Raw genomic sequence first — 22,718 nt, 5'->3', positions numbered from 1 at the left:
TTACCCACTTTTGGTGCACGATACACCTTGCTATGACAAATTATATCCATATCGTTTTCCAGGTGAGTGCCATGCACATTCTCAGTTATAGAAGATTTAACTGCTAAATAGTTTAGGAAACAAAAGGTCTATTAACTGACACAAAAAAATACAGACTTGACTAGCGCAAAATCTTATCTACAAACATAGATAGAGTGAGTCACACATATGCCCTGCAGATATTTATTGGCTTTATTCAGCTGAGATTCTTGTCAGCAAAGATAATGCAGTTTGACAGGCTTGCTTTGATTCCAGCCATCAAATATCATCCAGTCCTTGATTCTTTGTTTGACTTAAAAATGTGAAAGCCACATCTGTTACTAATGCTGAAATATGCTTTTGTTTGTGCGAGCAAGTGCAAATGTGTTTGCGGTATATTTGTATGTGGCATATCAGTGTAAACAACGCCCACAATCCAGTTTAATCACCAAATAAATGTGCTGAAATATCCTAATTAGGTCGTTGTTATTCTTTTCAGCTTAAATGCATGTGCAAAATTGGATGTTTTGGTAAATTCGGCTCTTGAATGGAGACGAGATGGAACAGCGTGCTGTATTTGATTTTAGAGAAAGACAATACAAGCTTGAGTAAGAATGAAAAGATAAACACACAGCAGAGTGCATTAGCATGAGGTAGTTTGCAGTTCCACAAAGTAGTTCACAGATCCACATCCATCTAAACCCCTGAGGCCATTGCTCAGGAGAGAGAAACAAACCAGACCCGACCAGAGTAATATCAGTCTATAACTCCACTCCAAATGCATTCATTTCACTCTGTGTTTCTGTCATCCCCCCCCAAAAAACTCTCGAAAATAACTGGAGTCAGCATAGAACCGAGGAGGGGAGGGCAAAAGAAAAATAGAGAGTGAGAGCAGCAGAGTAGAACTGTATTAGCAGTTAGGGCTAGCGCTCAGAGGATCATTTGGTTCCTGAAATGAGCTGCCGAACCCAAACACACAGCAGCCTCATTACATAGATGGTTATAAACAGGATTAATGCAATCACAGCTCAATAAAAACCTCAAGCAATGTGCTCCACACAATGTGCTCTTCACTGAGCCAAAACCCTAATTCACGCTGATGTAATAGGAGTGTTAGCTCCTGGGACACAGACGCTCATTAAAAACAATGTTTATTCAAGTCGATTAAACAGTAGCAATGATAAATTAGCAACATTATTGACCCTTTTCCTCACCCAAAGGTAAAACAATGCAGCAGCACAACAACACGTTTACTCTTCCCATACCCACAAAGCAACTTAAACGCTGCTTGGTATGAATTGGATTTTACACAGAAAGAGAAATATGGGATGAATATCCCTTTTTGAAGATTAAGAAAAAATAAGTAAACAACCCTCCCCACCACAGGCTTTTGCTCTGATCACATGAAAGAGAGACCACGGTGCACAGCCCTGCAAATTAACTCAAGTGTGTAATATGTCTATTAAACAGTATCAGGGGATAATAACATTAATATCTTCTATTTATAATTTCTTTTAAGCATAAACGTTCCATTTCTTTGCATGTGGAAGGCAGAACACGCAGTTATACACATCCTCCACAAATGCCGACTACTAAATATTCAAGAAAGCCAACTAGTGCAATGCAACTAAAATATTTTCTTAACCCTAGAATGCATTGACCAAAAAAAGAAAAAGAAAAAACGCACTACATGCATTTATAAAGGGGATCAAAATGACCCGTTTTGTAATTAATGCTTTTCTATAAATAATAGGTGTGCTAATAATTAAATAATTAAAATAACTGATGATACACACGTTTTTATATGAAACATGTATATTTTTAATTGCACCACCATATTTATGTTATGAATTATTTGTAAATATCTTACACTTCTATAGATGTAAATATGTAATAATGTTCATGTTTTAGATGCTGTCAAAATGACCATATTGTACGTTTCAGTATTTATCAAAAAAAAGTTTTTGTCCTTGTAAATGTTACGTACTGTTTGAATACCTACGTATCAACAAAGAGACACAGGGTCAAAGAGAAACAAATTTAGACACAGGGTTGATGTCTGAGGAAAATAGTCACAACAGATTTTTATAATTCACTTTTATTGTTGACAAAAATGTATCCAAAAATACTGTGTTGAGTCAAAAGTCCATAGGAAATGAATAATGTACTGGTTAATTTGACCACCTTTATGCTTTCTTAGGGTAGTGATAACCTTTTCCCCCAAATATGAAATATCCAAATGCCATTGATCAGGGTCAGAAACCCTACTGTTTGAACTAATGGAATATCAAACAATTCATGGTTTTATTGATAAAATATTTAAAAAGTACATCATGCCAGATCAATTGGACCTCCTTTATGCATTCTAGGGTTAACCAGTGTTATTTATTTATTTTTTAGTAAAAATACATACATTACATTTATCTTTAAAGTAAGATAAATTTATAAGATAACTCATTTTCAGAGAATACATTTTAAATTAAGTTTATTTTTCATCCCTCATTGGTAAATATATGCTTAAAACAAGAAAACACAATGTGGTAAGAAAAATTAAACTTAAAGTCTTATACTTTAAATGTATCTTATTTAATGGGTGTTTAAACATTTTTAATGGAAACCAAGACTAAAAAATGATGAAAATCATCATTGCAACATACAAACAAATAAAGAGTTACAGTTTGCAAATACAAAAATCAAGAAAATTCATAAGAGTAAAAAAATCTTCTAGATCTCTAGAGCTGCAACATAAATACAATGATTCTGTGAAGGGTAAAGTTTACTCAAAGTTTCTGGGAAAATAACATACTCTACAAGCAGAATAATAGAGCTCACTATAATATTCAGGATTTCAGCAAAAACAACTGGTCCTATACTAAGTTTCAGTTCTTGGTTGTTTAAGACTTTGGGCTTTATCAATAATTCAAATTGCTAATAGCCAGACCCACACTGAATCTTAGAATTTGTGCCTGCAGAACTCTGCACATTTCCATATCCACATCCCCTGACCCTAGTGAGAATATTTTGGCTAATCTGATAATGCATGAAAGTATAGCACTCTTTTCTTTTCTTTTTTTTTTTTTACGTTTTAAGCTAAATTACGGTACTTTTCCAACATAAAGACTGCCGCTAATGGCCTTGAAATCACATTTCAGTGCTTTTTATGTAAATGCATTTTTCCACAAATTTCATCTAAACAACATGCTTAATGATCTATCAACCTTTTCTCTATGACATCATCATGATATTTCGCTGTTAGTGTTCACTACAGAGTTCCACACATGAAGGTGAACTCTAGAATGTCATTAAAGCACAAATAACTTTGTAGCATGTTTCTTTAATGAGAATGGATGATAGCGGTCCTAGCTGCCCTCTTTAGATTGAGATCTAGATAAGAAAAGGACTCGGCATGATCGTAATCTAGAAAACAACAACAACAACAAAAAAAAACTTACAAGCGAGTAATGCGAGACTGGAGATACGGCACGGGATCACGAAATCTCTCGGGTTTATACAGAGTCCGGCGAAAGAGCCGTGCGGCTTAGAGCGAAGTGCCATTTAAAGGTCGGAGATGTGTACTTACAGAACTAAGTGTGACTGGCAGACTTATTTCAGCCCTTTATTGAAACAATGTGGAAACGCTGCGGTAAATCTAAATGACTGTAGTACGGTGAATGCTCGAGGGAGCAGGTGTGCATCAACAGGATCTCTTGTCTGTCTAATACACATTTTTAAAAGAAACAAATCTCTGACAAGAAACAAATCCTGGTGCTATCGAGATATTAAGATCTTATCGCAGGGGGGTCTGTGTCTTAATTAAGTTTCACACATTGTTTGGATAGCTTCCCACTGATTCCGGCCCCATCAAGATTTCTGGTTGCCAGCTCTTTGGAGATTAAGACATGCTTTTACAAAAGCAAATCAGATGTCAAATTGAACTAATGGCACAAAAGTATGGTGTTTATAAGTGGTGTAATGTTACCAATGCCAACACACCCCACTATTTCAAAGACTAATTTGAGCCATGTCTGCATTTTGAATGTTTTTGAATCAACATAAAATCCAAAATAACCCTATTTACTTCCTTATGCATCTTTTTGGTCTTATTGTGAACAATTCATCAGTGCATGGTCCAAATGTTTGTATGTCTAATATTTAATTAAAACAATGTTGGCCAAGCTATTATCAATTGTTTTAGTAAATTTGCATATGGTCTAACTCCATTCTGCTATGCATGGTTCCCATTTATCCCCCCCCCCCTCCCCTCCCCCCCAATGTCAGAATATACATTTTGGAGTGAACTATCCCAGATCGAAATCTGGAGACAATGGAAGTATGTAAACATAGCGTCCACCTACTAAATGATGTGAGGAGTAAATAGGTCGATCCTGTGGTCCAAAAAGGCCCTGACTTGACTGAATCCATTCTGAAAGCTGATCTTTTATTCCTAAAAGCAGCTGAAGCTCTTAGCAGATACATGTACTGTATCATAATGGAATCCTATCTCAAACTCTTTCACTTATCTCAAAATAAAAAAAAGAGCAGTCATTTCTGTGTCACATTAACATTTCAATTACCTGATCCTTGTAACAACACAAAGGAATAAAAAGGGGAGGGGTGTGGCGTGCATGAGCAGGTACAGCAGTCCAATTGCACCCCATGAATCATAGCGCATTAAAATGCAGTTTTTTCCCTGATTAAGTGAAATGGTGCACAGCAGAACAGAGCTGTAGACAGGCCCAAATGGAGCTGATTTGTTCATGTGGCCTGAAGATAAGCAAAATGGACCACTCAGCTTGTACTGTGCATACACAAACACACACATACACATGTACACATCCACACACACACACACACACACACAGACGCATACAGCTCTCAGTGAAAAAGACACCTGATATATTATCTTACTCATGCTTAATATGTCAGTGGGATATGGTATTTTGCTAAATCATCAAGGGAAAAAGTGCACTGTTCTTGTAATGGGAAAAACACATCAGCAGTGCTGGACCATTATTGAGGATTCTGGTTTCATTTTGAAGGCAAAAACTATTGACTAGAGGTTTGCTTACTTTTCAGAGATTATGTTAAATATGTTCTTCCCATAGAGGTATGATATGCATCTTACCTAAAGTTGACATCATCCTCCAAACGATGGCAGGTTCTGGTTTTCCGTTAGCCAGGCACATCAAAGTGACGTTGGAGCCTTCGTTCACCACAAGATCCTTTGAAAGGTTCACAATCTTTGGAGGAACTGTAAAACAAAAAGCAAAGTTACGTTAAAAGCCCAATTTCGAATGTCCACTTTAGACATTCTACTAACTATCTATGAGTAACTTTGCAACTACATGTCAACTCGCACTCAGAGAATTTGCAGACTGTTAGGTTAGGGTTAGGATTAGTAGAATAAGCTGACTTGAACTTGCAAGTTACTTGCAGTCAGTAAAATATATTTTGGGGAGCATCAAAATAAAGTGTAAGCAGACAGTCTACTAATACTCTGACTGTTAGTTCACATGTTGTTGCAAAGTTAGTAAAATGTCTAAAGTGGACTATCGAAATAAAGTGTTATTGTACCAAAAAAAAAAAAGTTACAATAGTGAATGTTAGTAATGATACACAAAACTCTTTATCAAGAATATAGACTGCCATAGTTCAGAAATCAATGGCCTTTTCCACAGAGCATGCAAACGTAATTTAACATTTAATAAACTTAACAGTGACAACTTACATTCAAGGTATGTTCAAGCACATTTTTAATTAAATCATACATTATTTAAACAGTGATCTCTCTTCAAAAATGTACGTTTTGGTGGGTCTTTTATTTTTTTGGTGGGGCTTGACATTTAGATTTTTCAAAAATTTACAATAAATATTACAGAAAAGCTCTGTAACATATTTGATGGGTACCATTTCTTTCTGGTGAAGAGAAATTGCAAACTAGACACATTACACAAAGTTGATTTATTGATTGCCTTTGCACTTTGAACACAATTTAAACAGACTGCAGAGCAAGCCACATTTCAGGCCTTTATGAGGGCCTTGCAGACCTAAAGAAAATCTACAACTCAGCAAAACTAAAGATGTTACAAATACTTTATTTAGTTACCCTACAGGGAATGGTGACAAAGGGTGTCGACATCCTCTCTTCAGGAGAACAAATTATGGCCTACTTTTAAAAAGGAGTGTTAAACATTTACTAGAACACTCAAAGAGAATATGTGATTGCAAATTAACAATCAAATGTTTTTTTTTTTTTTTTTTTTTTTTGGAGTTAGATTTAAAAAAGGTGTCAAGGAAACTACTTTAAAACATACTTTTTTTTTACTTTAAAAAAGAATGCTAAGCTATACGCTACTGCTAATATAAAGCAGTTTTTGAATCAACATCTCAATTAAGGTGATCTCAATTAAATTTGATCAATTTACATTAAATACTATATAAAACTAAAATGGAGAACACACCATAATTCACATTGAAATATAAAGTCAAAACAATTGCGAACAGCTGCATTCACCTGAATACAGTATACATTTAAATTTGCATATTTAACCAATATATAAACATATTGTGTATTTTCTACGATGTTTAGCGCTATTTTTTAGTCACCAGCACTGATTTATATACAAGCGTTACACTTGAGCCAAAGCACTTGTTATTTGTATTGCATTTGTACATTTTTTATTTATTTAGCCTACGCTAGTTCATTAAAGGTTTGGGGTCAGTAAGTTTTTTTTTTTTTTTTTTTTAAAGAAATTAATACTTTTATTCAGCAATGATGCATTAAATTGACATTTATAATGTAATATATACAGTGAGGAAAATAAGTATTTGAACACCCTGCTATTTTGTAAGTTCTCCCACTTGGAAATCATGGAGGGGTCTGAAATTGTCATCGTAGGTGCATGTCCACTGTGAGAGACATAATCTAAAAAAAAAAATCCAGAAATCACAATATATGATTTTTTAACTATTTCTTTGTATGATACAGCTGCAAATAAGTATTTGAACACCTGTCTATCAGCTAGAATTCTGACCCTCAAAGACCTGTTAGTCTGCCTTTAAAATGTCCACCTCCACAATCCTAAATTAGATGCACCTGTTTGAGGTCGTTAGCTGCATAAAGACACCTGTCCACCCCATACAATCAGTAAGAATCCAACTACTAACATGGCCAAGACCAAAGAGCTGTCCAAAGACACTAGAGACAAAATTGTACACCTCCACAAGGCTGGAAAGGGCTACGGGGAAATTGCCAAGCAGCTTGGTGAAAAAAGGTCCACTGTTGGAGCAATCATTAGAAAATGGAAGAAGCTAAACATGACTGTCAATCTCCCTCGGACTGGGGCTCCATGCAAGATCTCACCTCGTGGGGTCTCAATTATCCTAAGAAAGGTGAGAAATCAGCCCAGAACTACACGGGAGGAGCTGGTCAATGACCTGAAAAGAGCTGGGACCACCGTTTCCAAGGTTACTGTTGGTAATACACTAAGACGTCATGGTTTGAAATCATGCATGGCACGGAAGGTTCCCCTGCTTAAACCAGCACATGTCAAGGTCCAAGTTTTAAGTTTGCCAATGACCATTTGGATGATCCAGAGGAGTCATGGGAGAAAGCCATGTGGTCAGATGAGACCAAAATAGAACTTTTTGGTCATAATTCCACTAAACGTGTTTGGAGGAAGAAGAATGATGAGTACCATCCCAAGAACACCATCCCTACTGTGAAGCATGGGGGTGGTAGCATCATGCTTTGGGGATGTTTTTCTGCACATGGGAGAGGATGAGGATGACCGGGGCCATGTATTGCGAGATTTTGGGGAACAACCTCCTTCCCTCAGTTAGAGCATTGAAGATGGGTCGAGGCTGGGTCTTCCAACATGACAATGACCCAAAGCACACAGCCAGGATAACCAAGGAGTGGCTCTGTAAGAAGCATATCAAGGTTCTGGCATGGCCTAGCCAGTCTCCAGACCTAAACCCAATAGAAAATCTTTGGAGGGAGCTCAAACTCCGTGTTTCTCAGCGACAGCCCAGAAACCTGAAGGATCTAGAGAAGATCTGTGTGGAGGAGTGGGCCAAAATCCCTCCTGCAGTGTGTGCAAACCTGGTGAAAAACTACAGGAAACGTTTGACCTCTGTAATTGCAAACAAAGGCTACTGTACCAAATATTAACAATACTTATTTGCAGCTGTATCATACAAATAAATAGTTAAAAAATCATACATTGTGATTTCTGGATTTTTTTTTTTAGATTATGTCTCTCACAGTGGACATGCACCTACGATGATAATTTCAGACCCCTCCATGATTTCTAAGTGGGAGAACTTGCAAAATAGCAGGGTGTTCAAATACTTATTTTCCTTACTGTATATATATATATATATATATATATATATATATATATATATATATATATATATATTATATATTAGAGATGCACCGATCGGTCAGTCTCATGTTTTTCCAATTCCGAGCCGATCCGTCAGCTGCGCATTCTTGCTCTCTTCTCTCCGACAGTGAAGTGACACACACCCACCTCTTCTCGCTCACTCGCCTCATTCGGTCCAGTTAAATAGTGCTTGTATTGCGCATAATTTGACTAATTCCAGCAGGTTTCTCACTCACACCAAAAGCAAGTGGAGCACAAGTACCAAAATGAGTGGCTTGCTGCACTTAAACGGTTAAATACACACAAATAATGTTAAAAATGCCCGTCTTGGCGAGGATTCCATTAAACACAGTCAGTTTTGGAACCTAATTAGTTTGAGAAAGATAACGCATGTTGTGTAACAGTATATTAGATCCGTGCATAAACTCTTAAAGTGACAGCAGTCTAATATTCCTGCTGCTGTCCGTCATGTTAATCAAAGAACAAAAGACAAAGAAAATCACTTTTCACAATTTCAAATAAATGCTATTCTTTTGAACCACTCAATAAAGAATCCTAAAAGTGTTACCACGGTTTCCACAAAAATATTAAGCAGCACAACTGTGTTCAGATGTGACAATAAGAAAAGTTTCTTGATCATCAAATCAGCACATAAGATTGCTTTCTGAAGGATAATCAATTCAGCTTTGTCATCACAGGAATAAATTGCATTTTTAAATATATTTACAACAAGTTATTTAAATTATAATAATTTCACAATATTACCGTTTTACTGTTTTGATCAAATAAATGCAGCCTTGATGAGCACAAAATACTTCTTATTCAAAACATGAATAAATCTTATTGAGCCCAAACTTTTTAACAGTAGTGTGGACAGCCTTTTTCCTTCTGGTTATTATGAAAATCCTTGAAGAAAACATTAATATGGATATTCAAATGAAGTGAAATCCAGTTTGTTGGAGGATCTTAGAAGAATCAAGATCGTTGAGTTCTTGCTTTTGGCACAGGCACCCTGAGGATTTCATACACACACACACACACTCTATTTTTAATACTATACCATGAACCTTTACAAGTCTTTCCTCACAAAACCTTGGCTCATATTATAAAAATTGTCCTGCAACATAAAGGTCTGTTAAGTTAAAGGTCAGTTTAGTATAATGTTTCCAATCTCTGGAGAGGATCCTGCACTTTTGCCTCGATGATGGCCGGCAAAATATGTTTGACTTGACTGCCGTAATGGTAGAATAAAGTCCTTTAGAGGCCATTAACTAATTCCCTCCACTGTAAATGAAGATCCACAACGAGCCTTAGCAGAAATGCTTCTGTTGAAAATTAATTCAACAAATGCCTTCAGGCAGTGTACGCACGGTATCTCATTACGTGAAACCTTACAAAACAAAACACAGTGTATGAGCACGCTGCTTTAAACAATTAGCATTATCATTAAGCCTTCATAAGTGATGTTCTCAGTAAATGTAATAATAGGTGGCACTGATGGTATGATCAGAAAACTACCAGTGTCGTTTGCCACATTATGTTCTGCCATTGAATACAGATGTTATTTTGACACGTGTACTCTGTCAAGAGATTTGGTTTTGCATTTCAAAACCGAGACAATTCAAAGGTTGCCGTAACCGTCAGAGCTGGTACCAACAAAGCCAGGCAGTACCATTGTTTTATCCTGTTTTAGTCACTAAAGACATGTTCCTCCAGAGACACTCCGCTATAAATAATTCATTTAATGTCAGTCTAAGTGTATGTCCTCTTCATATGTGACAGAGAGCCATAGTCTTTTTTGACAAGTTAACAATTTTCTCCAGTTTGTAACATACAGGGTAAACAATCTGTTTGTTTCATGACAAAACAGAGAGAGCCCTTAAAGATTTTTGAAGTTTTGTGGCTTTTAGTCCATGTCAATTAGCTTTGAAGCTCATCTACACACCAAAAGACAAAATAAAAAAATCTGTTTGCAAATGACATTTCTGACATTTCATAACACAGCCATATACGAAATTTTAACCCAATAAATAGATAGTAAGAGAACATACACCTTCCCACTAGCAAGAAGCACATAGAAAATCAACGCCTAACCAAAGCACATTCTCAGTAATCACAAGAGTCAGATTGTTTTTACAGACAGTTTGTCCAAATCAAACCCAGACACCATGTTGAGCAAAAGTTATGTTATTTCCAGACTTTGTATAGTGAAATTAAATCATCATCGTCATCAAAGTTCAACAAGTTAGGGAACATTTCATTCATAGATATACAGCAGACTGCTTAAATTAATATTATTAAATATAATTATTATTAACAAAAATTATTAGGCAAGGATGTGTTAAACTGATGAAAAGTGACATTAAAAACATTTATGTTACACAAAATATATCTAAAATAATAAATGCTTCCTTTAGATCTTCCTATTCATCAAATAATCCTGGGGAAAAAAAATATATCAATATATCAATATATATATATAGTTTGCACAATTTTTTTTATAAAATAAATAAATAATAAATATTAAGCAGCATACTAACCCTACTGATAATTGTAAAAAAATAAAATAAATCTTGAGCAGCAAATCAGCATATTATAAACGATTTATGAAGGATTAAGTGACACTTAAGACTGCTGAAAATTCAGCTTTGCCATCACAGGAATAAATGAATGTTAAAATATATTCATACAGAAAATTGCTATTTTATATTGTAATATTTCATCACAAAATATTACTGTTTCTGTTGTGTTTGATCAAATAAATGCAACCTTGGTCAGCAGAAGGGTGCTTTCACACTTGGTCCGACCCAGAGTTCGATGCCCCCACCTTCCCCCGCTGGTCTCTGTTCACATTACATTATTTGGGTCCGAATCTCGATACATTTGCATCAAGCTGCAGCCGCGTACCCATGATGCTAGGTATTGGCTATGAAGGAAAATGTGCCAAAATGAATATTTTGTTGTTGTTTTTTTTACTTTTGGTATTGTTTCCAAAGGATCAACACATAACAGCACATGCGTCTATATGCCATATACCATTCCATTTCTACAAGCAGAAATTAGATATAAACACTCTCTCTGCTTGTAGTGTGTCAGCCCTGCTTTATAGGAAAGTGAGTGAGAAGAACACACACAAACACAGTTTTATCGAACCAAGTGTCATCAATGGTGGTTCACTTCCGCGATATAGTACGATTACAGTCATGTCAGTAGTGAACCGTACTGGAGTTTACATGGACAGAACTCTTTTTATGTGGACTCTGGTATGGTTTGTGGGCGCGCACCCAAGTTCGGAAAACAGCATTCACATCATCCAAACGAACTGAACTCTGATGTCAATTGAACCCGGGTGCGCACCCAAAAGTGCAAGTGTGAAGGCACCCTGAGAAACCTTTTTCAAAAACATTTAAATTTAATTCAAACCCTAAAACTTTTGAACTGTAGTGTATGCAAGAGTGTTTTGTGCAGATTCACAAACAAATTTGAAATACAAAATTTAAACCTAATGATAACAAAAAGTTACTTTTCTTTTCTTTAATAAAATGAACAATGCATTAACAATTAACTACAAAACAGGGGGATTAATTATTATTAAATATTTTAAACAACTGGAGGCTTCATTCATGAAGAAATTATAATTGCTGAATATGCAGATTTTTGAAGAAATTCATTACTTCCATAATGAAAGAAAAAAAAAATATATAAAAACTTCATCTAAATGCAAAATGCAAAATCTTCATCCAGCAGCAAGAAGATACGTTTGATTATCTGTAGCCTAGAATGTTAAATGTGTTTTGCTCACTATTCTAAATATGGCAAGCTTAAAGTCATCCTAAAAAAGAAAAGCATAAAAGGCTCTGTGCACTATTTAGAGCCTCCACACAGCTCTTTAACAGCAGATTCCAGCAAACCCGCAGCACACAAGCTCTGTTTATCGACAAACTGTAACAGTCACCAAAGGAACCATATGAAAGTTAATAAGAGAACTGTTTACAATGGCACAGTGACCCTCTGTATGACAATGACAGTCAGAGTGAGGAATGATTCCATCACTGCATTTATGACTTGTGTCTTGGAACGATAGTGTGTATCTTTGTGAGCCATTTTCCTGATATGGATGGGCGGAATGCAACTCAGAGCCATTTCCAAAGCCAATAAAGGGCTTACAATGAGTGTTCTTCCTTTATATTGCACAGACTCTCACACACTCACCAATAAACATGGCCGTTTGGGGATGTGTGTGTGTGTGTGTGTGTGTGTGTGTCTGTCTCACCAGATTGGATTCTCCAGCCTCTGTATGAGGTAAAGCATGTTAAATTGCATTTTAATAGAGTCGTACCATCCTCTTACTTTTGATGCTGGATTTCTGAGCTTCAAAGAGATCCTCAGTTGACAGGAGGAGCAATTGAATAGAAATAACTTGGCATATCGCAGTCTATTCCCAAGATTTGACCTCAGCTTTCCATAGCTGAGATGTGGAAATCCTCAGATATGGATGATGAAATATGAATAGAAAATTCACTAGCAAAACAAAACCACAAAATAAACCATATATGTGTATGATTCAGAATATTAGAGTTTTGGTTCGGTTGAACAAAAGGACAAAAATCTGGCAGACCAGATCCGCTGGCAGATTTTCAACAATTCATTAATAAGCACTTCATTATGATGATCAGCAGCAACTGAGAGCACCATTAATACGGTTAAGTTTATCACAAAATCATCACCACTAATTGTTTTAGATGAAAAAAGAATTCAATAATGAAAGGACAGACATTTATCCTAGCTATAATTCTAAAGGGTTAGGGGCTTCTACATCAGTGTTATTCACCTTTCACCTATTCACATTCACCTCTGATTTTAGGGATAAGTTATGGGTAGGTTTAGGGGTAGGACACAATTTTGGACAGGAACGTTTTTCAGGATCAAGAAAATATGTTGATCCGGGAACATGACTTATTTGGCAAAAACACTGTGACCATATTACTTTTTATGTTTTAAAAAGGGGGTGGGACGTGGGATGGCAAGGGGGGTCTGCCAATAAAAGACTATCAAAAATGTACAGAGCCCCTAAAGGGACATGGTGGTGGAAAAAATTTGGGATGGGAGAAAAAAATATTTTTCAAATCTTTTGCGATCTCTCACAAAACTTTTGCGCTCCCTCGTGAAACTTTTGTGTTCTCTCACAAAGATATTTGTGTTCCCCGCAAAACTTTTGTGTTCCCTTGCAAAACTAGTTGTAAGCTTGGACAAACACTTCCTGTTTAATGTCCTGCTGGCAGTGTTTCAGACTGCTCTGTACATTAACAATGGAGCGGTTCATAGTCAAATATAAAGACAAGCGGTCAGTGCTTAGTTCAAGGAGTTCACAAAAGTTGGCAATATATTCACAGATTCGAACTTCCCGGATCAATAACCCGTGAGCTAAACGTTGTTAAAACACAAATGACATATATTTCCAATCATAGTAACGTAGACAACAAGCTACAACCCAATTTTCCTCAAAACGAGCTTTATAATATAAATTGATCTCTATGAGCAGGCGGCTGAGAGACAAGTCCGAAGGGACTGTCTGCAATCACTAAGTTGGATTAGAACCCAGAACCTCTGGCACGCTTAACACAAGATCTACCACCAGTCCATTAGGACACACGAACATCAAAAGTACATCAAGGCGTCAACAATATATTAGCTATATTATAGATGCAAGGATGAAACTATCACATTAAACATGAGATCTATGTCGATAAATTAAACTCACTGTACTACTGAAATTGATTTCTGGACATTTTTTTGTGCATAAGTTACTGTACACATACACAAAAAATTCAGAGAGTAATTTTCTTTGTCTTTTGTTCTTTGATTAACATGACAGACAGCAGCAGGAATATTAGACTGCTGTCACTTTAAGAGTTTATGCACGGATCTAATATACTGTTACACAACATGCGTTATCTTTCTCAAACTAATTAGGTTCCAAAACTGACTGTTTAACGGAATACTCGCCAAGACGGGCATTTTTAACATTATTTGTGTGTATTTAACCGTTTAAGTGCAGCAAGCCACTCATTTTGGTACTTGTGCTCCACTTGCTTTTGGTGTGAGTGAGAAACCTGCTGGAATTAGTCAAATTATGCGCAATACAAGCACTATTTAACTGGAGCGAATGAGGCGAGTGAGCGAGAAGAGGTGGGTGTGTATCACTTCACCGTCGGAGAGAAGAGAGCGAGAATGCGCAGCTGACGGATCGGCTCGGAATTGGAAAAACATGAGACTGACCGATCGGTGCATCTCTAATATATATATATATATATATATATATATATATGATTATGTTTCATATTTGACTGGTTTGCTGCCAATAAGCCAGTGATATTTCTGAGTCAACACAAAGGATAACAATTAGCCTTGTTCCAGCCAGATGATCTCTTACTGCAAGTGTCCACTGGTGTGGAAGAAACCCGCTCAATACTGCTTAAAACTCTAGTGGTCTGCAGCTTTGGGGCCGTGTCTGTAAAATGCAGAGTAGTATGGATGCCTTCAGAATGGTAAATGATTGCTTTCAATGTGTGGTCAATAAAGTCATCATATTTATGCACAATAACAGTGCAAACTTTACCCTTGTTTACCCAAAGTACAGAGTAAATTTAATAAACTTTTGTTAACCTAGACGCAACGATTTTTCAAAATCTGAATTCAATATAGCAACAGTGTGCACTGAATACACCAAAAAATCCAGAACCATTGGTAGATTTTGAAACTTCTGACAAACTGACTTTACCTCACTGGCTGCCACCCTCTATTTCTCTTTTCCTATTTGAATAAAGTTGGACATTTCTCAACTTTTTGATGCTCTTGGTGGTTGCTCTTGCTGGTTGCTCTGCTGTCAATCCACCACATGAGCACGTCACTCAACTCCCATGGAGAATGAATTGAAAACACCTGCTCAACTCCATGCCAGTGGACCCATATGGTTATTGACTAAATTACATGGAGCCAGTGATTCTGGAAGGGGAGTTAGCTGATAAAACATCTACCATCTGAAAATATACTTCCAGTATGCTACGGCTCCATTCTTGTCATACAGTCATGGACACGTGTCATATTACAGTAAAACCACATGTCGTTTTTGTCTTCTGTGGCACAATAAACATGTCAGTGTCACCAGTTGTTTGATAAGCACAGCGAGTTTGGGAAAGAGGAAATCAATCTGTGTTTCATTGCTGTCACAAGAACCTAAAGACCAGCAGTGGCAGAGCTCTGTTCCAAAACCTAGCGAGTTTCCTCGCTGCACACTGCCAAAATAGGCAGGTGCCTATACTAAAACTAAAACAATATAAGAATTTGAACATATCTCCCACCCTATGTCACTGGTCAGGCTAATAGTTAGGCCCGCCCCTAACCCCACACCATAGGCTGAACCAAAGTTGCTGTTGTCAGGCTGAGCAGGAAGGTTTTTCAGGGAAATCAAAGACAACAAATTACTTATAGCTGTCTCTGCATCTGGATGGGATGGATGGGAAAAGCATTCCAACATGGAAAAAAATCACATATTTCTCATTCAAAAGCATTTGGCAAACATGATCTTAGTTAGAAACCAGTTTATTGTTCAGTTGATGTAACTAAAACTAAATAGTTAAACTAAAAACTAAAACTAAATAAAAAATGATAGATACATTATAGAATATACAGTATATACTTCACTTTCAATATTAAAATAAATAAAAAAGTTTTATAACCAACTTTCACCTCATCTGTCATCTTGGAGTTCAGTGCAATGCATTCTGGGATTGGCTACTTCATTAAGGATAGCTACAACACATTTCTAGCTTAAAATTTGTTTAGAATTTTCTCTATTCGCTTCAAATAAAAGCATCTGCTGAATGCATACGTAAAGTAAATGTAGAATTTGGGCAAACCGAGGTATCAACAAATATGTCCGAAAGCTGTTGAAATGAGCTTTGAACAGAATAATTCTGAGGAGAAATGTCTTGATTTTTGATTTCTGTCTGAACAAGGCATGTTTAGAGTTGCTTCCTGGTTCTCATAATTCTCATAAAATGACTCATTTCTATTGATTTACATTCATTAATATTTCACACACTTGTGCACTCTTTCTTCAAGGATCAATAGTCACACGATCAATAGTGAAACCAGTCACAATGCACGTGAATACAAATGAAATAATATGTTGCCGTTCTGTTGTGTACAAACAGCATTTGACTTTGACTTGTTCCTATGTAAAGCTGATATAATGGCTCTGCTCTGTGACCAAAATAAACATCTACATTATGAATACACAAGACCCTAATATTTGAAACACAGCTGCAGGAACCATGTTTGCATCCAGTGAAAATGTCAGATAATTTGACATGCAAATGATGACCTCTTTCAGACACTGATTACTATGCAAAGTCTTTAATCAGGGAATGAATTTTGACTTCATCTGCTTCTTCTATACAACACATTCGCTGGATTTTTGTTCCTCAACAACCCCCCCCAAAAAAACGAAAAGCAGCTTTTGGCATCCCCGGCTCTTTGCTGGGCTTGGGGGATATCCCGAGTATCGTTGCACTCTCTCCCCATCACAGCTTGGATATAATCCTGTCCTCTAGGTATGTGACAGAAACAATTTAAAGACAAATGCAGATGGGCTACATCATAGTCCCTTAAGAAAGTGTTATATATATTAGCTTTTAGGAAATACTGTTCACGTTTCTCTCCTTTTTCACACTTTCTACTTTAAGTGCAGTAATTTGTCTTTGAAAGTAAGTTTCTTTCATCTCTGTTTATTTAAAGTGTTTCTTCTCACTCATTTGTCATTATAGCAGTTGTCGATATAAACTACTAGAAGACACGATGAATTGGTAGAAATATGTAGAAACATCAAGTAACAACATTATTTCAAGTAAAACTAACTCTATTGTTATATATATATATATATATATATATATATATATCATTATCATGAAATAAAGTTACTCAAGACTTTGGTCTCCCACCCTATGTCACTGGTCAGGCCAATAGTTAGCCCCGCCCCTAACTTCACGCCATAGGCTGAACCAAAATTGCTGTTGTCAGGCTGGTCAGGGAGCTTTTTTATAAGGAAATCAAAGCCAACAAATTACTGTCTCTGCATCTTAAGTTGGGATGGGGAAAGCATTCCAACATTGAAAAAATAAAATAAAAAAAATACACATTTCTATACACACAAAAAAAACAGCATTTGGCAAACATGATCTTAGTTAGCAACCAGTTTATCCAATAAACATAGAAAAATAACCAATCTATAATGACATGAAACTGAGGCCAACAGATTTCTCTAAGAAAGATGCTACGGTGAGTGTGTATGACATGCTACATCTGCAGGAAGACATTCTGAGAGCGCCACTGAAGCCAACAGCCGTGAGGCAACTGCTGTCTTTCCCTTCATAAATGTGGATGGCAATGGCAGTGACAGCTCAGACCAGCTTTATAAAGATTAGGAGAAGTTGGCTTTTGTTTCTCCTTGACCTTATTATACATCAACAACTGCATGGAGGGAAATATGACGGTTTGACTGGTATTCTGAGTGAGACCTCTAGAGCACGGCTATTTTGATTAGCATGAATTAGTTTTGGTGTTAACACGGTTCGCCTCTGCAAACATGATCATAGCGCAGTTCACTCCCACGCTGACACGATGTGCCGGAGAACATAAATTAATGGCTGTGCGGAAAAACAGGAAATGCAGATCAGATCTACCATTTTTATACTTAAATTAATGTTTTTTCATTCAAATAACATTCAGATAATGTGTTATGGTATTAGAGTAAGAGAGAGAGACAGACATATAGTAAGAGAAAAAGAGAGAGACTGAGAAATAAACAAGCATAAAGATGAAAACATCTTTGATGTTTAATGGGACTTCCCACTGAAACACTGTGGTATGATGTCATGATTCAATCTGCGGACAGTTGCATGATGACAGCACGGTCAAATCTTATTGTCATGATGATTTCACGTTCACACACACTACAACAGCGGTTCTCAACTGATTTGGCCATGGGACCCATATTTTCCCATGGTCATTAAGCTGCAACCCAAATTTTTAGGAACTTGAACCAAGAAATTATTTCTCAAAAATGGTTGACACACAAGCACTTTACTTAACATACACATAAACTGTAAGAATATCACTAACACTGATTAATTTAACAGTATAAATTAAGGCTATTAAATAGCAGTCTCAAACTAGTTTTTGTTAATATAATGAAGTAAGTTGGTATGAGCCACCACATTTATCAAACAGTTATCAAAAATAAAGAAAAAAACACTAAGTGAAAATAAAGGGTTAAGGTTACAGAAAATACAGTTACCTAAGTAAATACACAATGCTAAAATGAACAGTTAATAAAACATATGGACACTGATCCTGATGATTAGAATGAGCATCATACATGATGCACCAGTTACATCATTTATTGGTACTTTTTGGTATATCGCAGGTTCGTAATTTAATTTGCTCTTTATAAATAGTAGGGCTGCACGATTAATCAAAATTAAACCCCACGCGATTTGGCAAAGCCTGTGATTATTTTGTGTGCAGCTTGTCAGTGCAGCACGGCTGATCAGCAGTAAAGCTACATCTGAAAGCCAGAGGGCGCTCTTGCACAGAAACTTCAAAAATGCCCTGCAGAAGTAAGATAGCGCATGTCATTCCAGGAACAAAATTCCTATGGGCATCATACTATCGCTGTAGCTAAATAAATAGAAGATTGAAACGCTTTGATTAAAAATGACTAATAAACACACTACAACAATATATGGTTTATCTGAGTACTTCAAGCCTTCTCGGGTATTTTCATGATGATAAAGTATATTTATTCTTCAAAGCTAATTGACCTAGCCTTTATCACCGTATAGAATACTCTGAAATAATATGTTGTGTGCCTTATTCTGTGTAAGAAGCCACATCATTTCACAGAAGGATTAAAAACATGTAAAAACATGTTATTAAATGTTGTCTTTTGTTGGACAAGATAAATGCTTCTCATGTTTGGAAAGATGTTTGATGCATCTTGCTTTTTTAAATGCACATAATTAGCGACTCAAACTCGCAGTGCTTTCAGATGGAGCAGCATTTACTACTGACCACAGAGCCGTACTTCACTGACAAGCTGTGCATAAAAAATAATTGCAATAAGCTAAATCGGTTTAAGTGCGATTGCATTTTAATTGTGATTAATTGTGCAGCCCTAATAAATAGTGAAGTGATGTACATCGCTCGCCTCCACATTTGCACGCGCAATCGAAGAGTGCACACCGCGAGCACATAACATCTGACAGGACAGGAAAGTCTGTTGAAAGGTGAGAATTTTTCCTTAAACTGCATCTGGCAGAAGCGTCAATAGCTTTCACGCATGTCTTTCAAAATAAAAGTCTGCCATCAGAAAAACATTAAGAATTAGGCTACGTTGTTGTTTTTTTACATTGGGTCTTTGATTGCGCACTCGGCAACCCACTCAGAACGGTCTTGCGACTTTTGGGTCGCGACCCATCAGCTGAGAAACACTGGTTTATAAAACCAAATTAACTTACATTACAGGCAGATCTTGGCTTCTGGTACCTGAAGCTCATTAATAAACAGCAACAGCTTGAGGTGTTGTGTCTTCTTAATGCTCTGACCTTTCTGGAGGCCCTATGCATGCAACTATTCATTTTTATTACATTCCACTTTTAATCACATTGTCCACTTTTGCACATTCAAGTATCCCTACATGATTTTAATAACTTAAGGTATTTGCGGTGCGAATGCCGTGACCAAGGCACCCAACCGCCTGTGGTTATTAAGGATAAGGACACTGTAGTCAGGGCACATGAAGACCTTTGCACGCTCACAGACATTCGGAGCACAGAGACATTAGACACACATAGGTATTTGGGGAGTCACAGTTTGGGGGAATTTGATGGAACACATGGTAGGAACACTGTAAAAAATTGTGTTCGAAGAACTTAAAGGCAACAGATGGCATTCTTTAGAGTTATTTACTTAATTACTTTAAGTCTTGTCTGAACTTAAAAAAGTCAAGTTGCCCAGAATTTGCTATAATTGGAGCAACTACCAAAGATTGTTCAGACAGGCAGCAAAAGATAGATTTGTTATGATTTGAATTGGAATCAGAATGGATATGGAGACTTTAAGCACTGCATACAGTATGTCTCTTTTTCCCATGTTGCCTGCAAATTAATGAAAGTGCTACTGTAAAGTCAACACTTTAGTCAATTACTATGACAACCAATGCAAACATGCAAGAAGCAAGTGCCATTAGGGGGGGAAAAACAGATCTGGTCACATATACAGCAGGCACGGCGTCATGGGTTGGCCTGACGGGCCTAGGCCCACCCACTTTTCAACAGGCCCACCCAAAAAAATAACTAAAAAATAATAATTAATATATTCTAATTTTGTCAAGAATTATAAAAAAAATCGTCAATAAGCTCATAATTTGTACTAAAATAGTCAAAATGTTTAGTTTTAAAAACAATTTTAAAAAGCTGGCTATGTCTATTTTGATGTTTCTGCGCAAGTTCAGCAGACAGTTCGGGTTTGTTCCGATCAGAGCTCGTGAGTGGAGAGCACATTTCTGAATATTCCGCTCCGCTCGTTCATTCCGCAGGGTCGCTCGCTCAACCCAGAATGGCCTGCTGGTTCGAAAATATGTGGAATAAGGGCTGCCTCCGACTAATTTTTTTTTCTAGTCGACTAGTAGTTGTTCATTTAAGCCATTCGTGGATAAATCGCCGCTTTATATTAATTTAATTACTTAAATAGGCTATAGCCTACAGGATAATAAGCGTTATGACCGCACGCATAAAGATTGCCACAAAGAACCGGTTAAAGTAATGTTTATGAATGTGTCTAAATTAGCAAGGAGACATTTAATTGTTTAGTAATAAACTGGTGTTTTCTGTGTCGCTGCAAAGATGAAGTTGACGATGCGGACTCGCCATGAACGCCAGAGAGAAATGCACATTTCATATGGATTATATAATCAGAGAGTAGCCTATAGCCTATTTATTTTGGTTTTAATATTTTCGTTTAAAAGTAGACATTTCAAGCTTTCTGTAATATATAGCCTATATTTCTCAAATCTGTGAGGCACAAGCTGAGTTTCGGCGCCTTCCAGTTCACATGCAATGCAAGTGATCGTGTCGGCGCCTTATTACATTGTCTTATTTATTAAATACGGGCAATTGATTGATAAAACATTGATCAAAATTAAGATACAATTTATACAAAACGAAAATCTTTTAAAAAGAGTTTTCTATAAAACAAAACTTAATGAAGTCGTCAAAATCATGTTTTACCAAAAACAGCGCCGTTGCTAGGAGGGCGCCAGCGCCTCTGCCTCGCGAGTGGATGATAGCCCTGAAGACGCCTAGCAATGATATACCTTTAATGGTAGTATACCTTTAGTTAAGTTATACCTTAAGAGTCTTCGTAGCGCGCTAAGAGACAATGTTATCGGAAAATGCAGCCCAGGTATGATAGGTATGATGCGTATGATGCGTAACGGAGATTCCAATTCCTTCTTTGGTCAGAACCATGGAGAGCGATCGCGGATAGGTCTGTCCTATGCACCGAAACTTTTAACAATGCAACAAATTTAAAGAGCATCAAGCTATTAAAATCTATATTATGTATACGCACAGATAATATAACTGTAGGCTATATTAGTCAATATTTTTTTATTAGGTTAAGCATTGATTGGATAACGTTTTTTTTTTTTTTTTAATTTAACGTTTTTAAATTAAGGCCCAACCACAATTGGTCTGGCCCATCCAAAACTGGAATCCTGGCGCCGTGCCTGATATACAGTGGGGAGAACAAGTATTTGATACACTGCCGATTTTGCAGGTTTTCCTACTTACAAAGCATGTAGAGGTCTGTAATTTTTATCATAGGTACACTTCAACTGTGAGAGACGGAATCTAAAACAAAAATCCAGAAAATCACATTGTATGATTTAAAAAAAAATAATTTGCATTTTATTGCATGACATAAGTATTTGATCACCTACCAACCAGTAAGAATTCCGGCTCTCACAGACCTGTTCGTTTTTCTTTAAGAAGCCCTCCTGTTCTCCACTCATTACCTGTATTAACTGCGCCTGTTTGAACTCGTTACCTGTATAAAAGACACCTGTCCACACACTCAATCAAACAGACTCCAACCTCTCCACAATGGCCAAGACCAGAGAGCTGTGTAAGGACATCAGGGATAGAATTGTAGACCTGCACAAGGCTGGGATGGGCTACAGGACAATAG

The 22,718-nt window shown here is 36.7% G+C and overlaps 1 protein-coding gene across 7 annotated transcripts in view; it reads right to left on the bottom strand.

The window, feature by feature from the left end:
* The window catches only part of ntm (neurotrimin), a 318,803-nt gene that overhangs the window by 19,483 nt on the left and 276,602 nt on the right, over positions 1 to 22,718 (bottom strand). For all 7 annotated transcript variants that reach the window (XM_084103855.1, XM_084103850.1, XM_084103852.1 and 4 more), the window contains one exon: positions 5,144 to 5,269. In XM_084103855.1, the coding sequence (XP_083959981.1) occupies positions 5,144 to 5,269 (126 nt within the window). The remainder of the gene's footprint in view (positions 1 to 5,143; positions 5,270 to 22,718) is intronic.

This window comes from Abramis brama, assembly GCF_963993115.1.
Source record: "Abramis brama genome assembly, chromosome: 25".
Classification (NCBI taxonomy): Eukaryota; Metazoa; Chordata; class Actinopteri; order Cypriniformes; family Leuciscidae; genus Abramis; species Abramis brama.
The sequence above is the reverse complement of the archived record's forward strand: the minus strand, read 5'-3'. Positions and strand labels throughout refer to the sequence as shown.